This window comes from Tasmannia lanceolata, unplaced genomic scaffold (genome assembly GCF_043159265.1).
Source record: "Tasmannia lanceolata isolate RefF3 unplaced genomic scaffold, GAP_Taslan_0.1 ptg000004l, whole genome shotgun sequence".
In the NCBI taxonomy this organism is placed as follows: domain Eukaryota; kingdom Viridiplantae; phylum Streptophyta; class Magnoliopsida; order Canellales; family Winteraceae; genus Tasmannia; species Tasmannia lanceolata.
In genome coordinates, this window is record NW_027518681.1 from 7,791,779 (window position 1) to 7,799,752 (window position 7,974).

A 7,974-nucleotide genomic window follows, 5' to 3' on the forward strand; every position below is an offset into this window, starting at 1 on the left:
GCCTACATGGGGCCTTTATGAGTGATGGCGAGCGGAATGGCTGAAGTCTCCAACAATGGTTTACTGGCATGGATCAATGGGTTGCATCAAGTGGAAGGAGTTAATCTTGGCACGGTGGGCCTCTGCAGCTTACGCAATATTGCCACTGTCTGTGTTGATTGGGGTTTGATTCGTGCCGCAATCAGTTGTTGGGATCCAGATTTGCATGTTTTTCATTTTGGAATGCAAGAGCTTTGTCCGACTCATGAAGATATTTGCATGATGCTCAGCATTTCTCCTGATGGTCCCATGTTCAAGCCTTCCTTTAAGGAGGGATATGATAAGGCATTGAGCCGTCTGATTGGCGTACCACATAAGTCCCTAGGTCACTACCGTCAGGCAAGTAGTATCTTCGTGCATAAGCTAGTACAAGTCTTTTCACCAAGTAGAGAACTGGATATGGAGTATCGTCGTTGCCGTGAAAATGCATTAGCATTATGTGCTTATCCAATGTTTCTCTTTCCGGGCCGATCAGAGTCATCAGACTTGATTCCATTATATTTTGTAGACTTGGTTGATCAAGTTCGCCAAGGTACAAATCTAGCTCCTACTGTCTTAGCGGAACTTTTTGATAGTCTAGATAGTGCTCGCCGATCTACTGGATCTGACTTCTTGGGAAGTTCCGTCATTCTTTATGTAAGTATTGGATGGTTTATTAAAAATGCTTGAATGATGTACTTGGTTATGGATAATTATTGTTTCTAACACTTTTTTTATATAGGTTTGGCTAGTGGAGAGATTACGAATTTTGGCTCCACCAACTTTGCCAAGACGAGCCTGGACGAGGAGTTTTAATACTCGGGAGGTGTTAGTTTCATTCGATGATCACGACAGTTGGGCTATATGGCTTAAGGGTCGCGAAAGTAAGGACATTGAGTGGACTCTCCCATGGGCTCCCATTTCCTCTGCAGTCCTAGAGACTTCTGGTCAGAAGTGCGTTCGGATAATGGGTTTCCAGAGCAGTTCCTTTTACTTGCCTCTTCGGATCCTCCGACAGTACTTTGGAGCCCAACATCACATAGCGATGGTGGATGTTTCGGTACCAGACTCCATTCGCCCTCAATCCTTGAAGAAGAGGATAGTTAATGCGATTGATAGAGACTGGAATCGGCGAACCATCGTTGTCGTTCAGAACAACCCCACCCCTGGAGAGGTGAACAACTATTTTTAGGAATGGTATGGGACTGGTGAGGCACAGTCAAGTGCTGCTTCTATGACTGGTGAGGCAAGGGGGTGATTTATTTGTATTTTGATGATGTATTTTGCTGAACGGGTATCAGATATTCAGATCTATGTAATAGTTAATTAGTTGATTACTATTTTGTATTCTCAAATAGGGCTTATGTAATGGTAGTTGGATATAAATCCAATGGATTGAACACTGCGCCACGGAAAACCCAACCCTCACTCTACCCCTGCAGAATAGTGAATACCCTCGGGAATTCCCACGTAAGACGGTCTGTTGGATATAAATCCAATGGATTCGACACTGCGCCACGAGAAACCCAACCCCCACTCTACTCCTCAAAATAGTGAATACCCGCGGGAATTCCCACGTAAGACGGTCTGTTGGATATAAATCCAATAGATTCGACACTGCGCCACGGGAAACCCAACCCTCACCCTACCCCTGCAAAATAGTGAATACCCTCGGGAATTTCCACCCAATAGATTCGACACTGCGCCACGGGAAACCCAACCCTCACCCTACCCCTGCAAAATAGTGAATACCCTCGGGAATTCCCACATAAGACGGTCCGTTGGATAGAAATCCAATGGATTCGACACTGCGCCACCGGTCTATTGAAAACCATTACAAGGCAAGGTCTAGCTGTCACCTGCCTTCCAGTTAGATTTGTGGATAAAAATTTGACAAGCCCCTTAGAGGAGGTGGGAAGATTGATAACCTGGCAAGGATGAGATACATAGTTTATACACTAATTTATACATCAAAACTGTACCATGTCTATTTAGTAATTATACATAGATTTTTACGTATACATTAGTTTATACGCATTACCATTCAAAAGAATATTTATACGCATACATATGTACTGTGTTCTTTTTTTTTTTAAACAAAGATGCGGGTTTGCAGGTGATGAAATCGTGAGATTGAGCATGGAGAAATCGAGAATGGAATGGGTAAAGAATAGATCACTTTATTTATTTCCCTCTTTTTTCATCTTGCTTTCTTTGATTACTGAATCCATGTATTTCTTTTTAACACAGATTGGGTTTTTGCAGGTGATGAAATCGTGAGATTAAGCATGGAGAAAAACGTGGAAACGAAATGGGTAAAGTATAGATTTCTGTATTTATGTATTTATTTTTTTCCTTTTTGCATTTTGTTTTCTTAGTTGCAGAAACCCTAATTAATTTTAACGCATGAGGTTTTGGAGGTTTTGGAGTGAGATACAGGGCATGGCAAAATCGTGGAAGTGAAATGGGTTTTGAAGAATAAACAGAGAGGGTTTCATCGCATACACGGTTTGGGGATGCCGTTCCATGGCTTCCAAAAATAGAAGAAGAAGTTGCCATGGGATTTCAAGTAGATATTGATCAAGGGTTTCAAGTAAAACTCAAAAGAAGCATACCTCTCGGCTGGTGAATGGGGAAGACGAAAAAGCACGATGGGTTTCCCGGCCAAGAACCGTCCGAGCCTCTCTTTTCTTCATCTCTCTCTCACAGTATTCTTTCTCCTTTTCTTCTCTTGATTTTGATCTTAACAAAAGGTATGTAACTAATTTGGGTGGGATTTTCAAGTTTTTTTCTAAGCAAGGATGATGATTCCACAGACTATACGTTCTATATAGAAATTTTCAGTTTTGCCCATTCTTCTTTCCATTTTTAGGGATCGTGATTTTCCCTTCCAAAATTTCCAACTATTTTTCCCCTTTTTTTTTTCAACCTTATTAACCTTCTTAATTTAGAATGGTTTTATGAACGTTAGATCAATTTAATAGCAGACCTTCTATAAAAATGGATTTTAAAAAAGGAAAGTTCACACGTTTTTTTTCCCACAAGAGGGAAAATGTGGAACTCTCTTACTTGCCATTTATTCTTCACTTTTAACTTGTTTTTCTATGTACAAGAATTTCCAAGGAAAAATCCTATAAATAGCAGCCATTTCATATATTTGTTGAATTAAATTAGGGCCCTTGATTTTCAACTCGTTTGATCCAAGATAATCAAGGAAGGACGAAACAAGTTGATAATCTCGACCCTAAATTTTGATTCAATGGTCTAGAATTTACAGTTTTAAAACTAATTTTATAGATTTAACGAGGGTAGTTGTTACAATATCTCTCACTCTCTTCTATATAAAACTACAACAATGAAGAGAAGAATATAAGAAACTTGGGCTCTCTCCCACATCCAAATTTCTGGACGCCCAAGTGAGAGAGAGAGAAGAAGAAAGAAGGAGAAGAAGAAGAAGAAGAGCTTTACTCTTGATTCTCTTTATACCTTGATCCATCCAAGTAAGTACCCTTATTTCTTTCCTTGTCTTATAGTGTTTTCTTGGTCCCAAAACGGACCAGATTTATACCCTGTTAATGTATGTTTTATGGGTCCCAAAACGGTCCAGATTTATACCCTGTCAATGTATGTTTTATGGGTCCCAAAACGGTCCAGATTTATACCCTGTTAATGTATGTTTTATGGGTCCCAAAACGGTCCAGATTTATACCCTGTTAATGTATGTTTTATAGGTCTCAAAACGGTCCAGATTTATACCCTGTTAATGTATGTTTTATAGGTCTCAAAACGGTCCAGTTTTATACCCTGTTAATGTATGTTTTATAGGTCTCAAAACGGACCAGATTTATACCCTGTTAATGTATGTTCTATAGGTACCAAAACGGTCCAAATTTATACCCTGTTAAGGTATGTTTTATAGGTCTCAAAACGGACCAGATTTGTACCCTGTTAATGTATGTTCTATAGGTCCCAAAACGGTCCAGATTTATACCCTGTTAAGGTATGTTTTATAGGTATCAAAACGGACCAGATTTGTACCCTGTTAATGTATGTTCTATAGGTCCCAAAACGGTCCAGATTTATACCCTGTTAATGTATGTTTTATCGGTTCCAAAACAGTCCAGATTTATACCCTGTTAATGTATGTTCTATAGGTCCCAAAACGGACCAGATTTAACACTGCTTTTGTGTGTTATTGTTGGTCTCAAAATGGACCAAATTAAGCGTTGTTTTGTATGTTGTTCTCGGTCCTCAAACGGGACAGCAACTTAATGTTTTCGCGTATGTATTTTCGGTCCCAAAACGGGACAGCAACTTAATGTTTTCGCGTATGTATTTTTCGTCCCAAAACGGGACATCAACTTAATGTTTTCTCGTATGTGTTTTCCGTCCCAAAACGGGACAGCAACTTAACGTTTTCACGTATGTATTCTCCGTCCCAAAACGGGACAGCAACTTAATATTTTCGCGTAAGTATTTTCCATCCCAAAACGGGACAGCAACTTAATGTTTACACATATGTACTTTCCGTCCGAAAACGGGACAGCAGTATAGTGTCAGTATGGGTGTATTTACGCCCAAAACTGGGCAGCAGTTGTATCGTTGCAGGTACCCTGTTGACCCCAAAGTCAGGGGCTCCTCCCGATAAAGAAAATATGAAAATGATTAAAAGAACCTAGACCGAAATAAGTTGACTCTATTTCACTTATTGATTTGCCTTCAGGACCGCTTCTTGGCTCCTTCTAGCAGGGACTAATCTATTCACCTTGTAGTAAGATTAAGGCAGGTGATAGCTAAACTTTAATCGTATGGCTTTCAATTCATGCAACAAGAATGGTGAAGTATCTAAATCTTTATGTTTTCTAAACTATTCTATGATAAATGAAATTTTGTCTCTTGTATTACATGTTGGAAATGGAATCTGATTTCTAGTAAGGAATTATCAGTTTAATTGTTTTATCACATGAAATAACTTGTAAGTCGTATGGAAACATAAGAAATATCCAAAGAGGAAATGGGAAAGGGTGATGGGAAACCATTGAGTTATCCCCGTAAAACAAAGGTATACAACTTGGGGGAACCGCGCACCTCCTAGTTGATGTCGGAATCCTACGGAGACCAAGAGTCCCTAGGCGGTATGATCTATCGTAATAAGTCCACGCGGAGTCTACCGTGTAGGCAAGGGCAATAAGCTAGTGGGAGCTGGAGTGCCCTGGGTTTAAATGAAATTGTTATGATAAGAATGTGGTAGATGTATAATTGTTCCTAATGTGATTGAATTATTCTCTTTCAGTTATTAGTACATTTGTTCACCCTAAATGATTTTCTATTCAATGCAGAAGATTTTGGTAAACCATTATTTTGAAAAATTTCAATTGTCTTATCTATAATATGGATCTTGATATGTTGTTTTAAATTGAATTCTTATACTGGTTCAGTTTCTATCATCCTGCTGACCTTATTTTTCTCCCCAGGATTAGAGAATTCTAATGAGGGTGCGTTTGCGCACGAGGATGTCTAGGAGCGTAGGATGATGGGAGCAAATAATTAAGGATGACGATACCCTTCGTCAACACTTGAATTTATTTTAAATTGGCTAGTTCGAGACTTTACTTAATTGAGTAAATTGGTTTTAAGTTAAAGTTATTGTAAGGAGACATATTGGGAATGGAATAAGAGCGATGGCTATTTAATTTTCATGGTTGGTTAAACAAATATAAAAAAAAAAAAAAAATTATTATGGGTATTTTGGCAGGTGTTTGCTTGTAGCGATTCGGTCATGGAAATCGGGTCGTTACATAAACATTTCCTTCATATTTTTCTTTTTGAGAAAGAATAACCATAATTTCAAAACTCCCCCCGCATCTGCGTCAACTCCCCCGAGTCAACACCCTTTTCCTTTGACGGCGTTTTGCATTGTGCTGCATCCGTGTTTCGTGTTTTGCCTTATAAAGTCGATAAAAACTCCTTTGACTCTCACGAATTATGATCACGTCAACCGAGTACTCAGCCGTGTCAACAAATACTCGACAACGTCGTGCCGAATCGACTAGAGTAGTATAGATATCAGCCCTCTAACACCATCGTAGGGCAATAATATCATCTCAAGTGTATTTTCCAAAGATACATCAGCTTATCTTGATTCTTCCATCCGATATAACATTCAAAGATCATCACAATTTTTCCAAGAAAACTTAAGACAGCCATTCTAACAGAAATGACAAGCTGAGATTAGTGCGCTTAGCAAACAAGATAGCTCCAACTGTATTTGGTGTACTTATCGAAACAAGGTATACTCATCAAATCATTCAAATATCAGTCTCCTATGACACAGGGAAATGGCATTAGTATAACCATGTAAACTTAATTGTACTTTCCAATCCTGTCCCTTATTAATTATAGAATCCTCAAATGCTCTCACAATCTATAAAGTTTTCTCAAATCAGCTAAGAAAAGAAAGGCTAAACTGAATTGGTTCAGCTAGCAAAACATAGTAGTGTTAATGAATGGAAGCTGACATCAACATCTCCATGTTCAAATAGTTAGACCCAGTTTATCCCATTTTTTATCAGAACTTCCTCTATGGATCATGAGAATTCTTAGAGGGAATTAGAAAACCAACTGAAGTATAAGAGACAAGCCCAAATTTGTACAATTAAGAAAGCATGGTAGTGCTAATGTCGATACCTACATGTAATATTTCAATACCAACATCCACTCACTCCATTTCTGTTAACAGTGAAAGAAAAGAAAACAATGAAAAACCATAAACCACTCCCAATTCCGAGTACTAGTATGAGGAAAACAATTAAAACATGAGAGGAACAAGCTAACTTTTCATGCAACTTTTAGATCTTTGAGGTGAAAATATCATCAAATAAAGGTAGAGCATTACCTGTATTGGGCGAAATTGCCATTGTTAAATGTTCGTCGGAGCTTCGGTGCCGGCACCGAAAATGATGGAAGAGAAGTTGATGGCGGAGCTAGGATCGGAGATGGAGTCGACACCGAACCAGAAAATGTGCAGAAGAGGTTGAAGTCCCAGGAGCGAAATCAAGGCCCGATCGTGCCGAATGTGGTGGTGGTCGGAGAAAATGGAAAGTTGGTCGAAGTATATGATCGGATTCCGGCAATCTTGCCGGAATCAATGGAGGTGGATTTGATGGCTATGTTTTAGTGTAGACAGAAATGGGTTTAAGTGGATTTGATTCTCTCTCTCTCTCTCTCTCTCTCTCTCTCTCTCTCTCTCTCTCTCTCTCTCTCTCTCTCTCTCTTCTATTTATTGCAAAGGAGAGGCCTCTCCCTTGAGAAACCCTAGCCGATCCCTCTTATTAGGGAAATGATATATTGGACCTCCTTTTGTTCCATGGGCAGCCCCAATCTCATGTATTTGTGACTACCCCTTTACTCTATAAGAGTGTGGCCTTTATAAGAAAAGAGGGTGGTATTTGGTTATTGCTTTTGCTACACATGGGCTGGTATTGGCACACCGATGTCGGATAATGCACTCCACTTCTGCCTTTTATCTTATTTTTTAATGACATTTCCACACTCATATTTTTTATACGCACACTCCCCTAGCTTGTCTTGTCTTGGATTTTGCCTTATAAGGGGTATAAAATACCCAAAAGACACGAGAGGGTAGGTGTACATATCAAAATATGGTTTGTGAACAAGCACTGGGACTCAGGGATTCGCCTAAGGGAGTGTCAATATCGACACACTGGGGTATTTTATAATTTTTGTAAATTTTGAGAAAATGAATATGGGGATCATGGTTTCCGATTCTAGAGTACGAACGAGATTTTGGGGGTTTCCTAGGCCACGGGAAAAGTTCAATAAGCTTTGCAACAAGGAATTTTTCAGGTTTTTTTTGCATTCTAGGACTCGATTCCTCTGAAATTTCAAGATTAGTTTCGGATATTTTGGGACTCAGAATTCAGGAATTTTATTCGA

The 7,974-nt window shown here is 39.2% G+C and overlaps 1 protein-coding gene across 1 annotated transcript; it reads left to right on the forward strand.

The window, feature by feature from the left end:
• The first annotated feature begins 24 nt into the window (after nt 1-24).
• On the forward strand, nt 25-7,195 carry LOC143875616 (protein MAINTENANCE OF MERISTEMS-like). The gene is made up of 3 exons (XM_077377228.1): nt 25-675; nt 761-1,192; nt 6,902-7,195. Exons 1-3 carry the CDS (start codon nt 25-27, stop codon nt 7,193-7,195), a joined length of 1,377 nt encoding a protein of 458 aa, XP_077233343.1.
• The last annotated feature ends 779 nt before the right edge of the window (nt 7,196-7,974 follow it).

What these genes read in the sequence shown, in the direction of transcription:
- LOC143875616 (XM_077377228.1), top strand. Translation starts at nt 25, where the DNA reads ATGGCGAGCGGAATGGCTGAAGTCTCCAACAATGGTTTACTGGCATGG. An exon ending in GAAGTTCCGTCATTCTTTAT is followed by an intron (nt 676 to 760) that starts GTAAGTATTGGA and finishes TTTTTTATATAG; the next exon opens with GTTTGGCTAGTGGAGAGATT. An exon ending in ACAACCCCACCCCTGGAGAG is followed by an intron (nt 1,193 to 6,901) that starts GTGAACAACTAT and finishes CATCAAATAAAG; the next exon opens with GTAGAGCATTACCTGTATTG.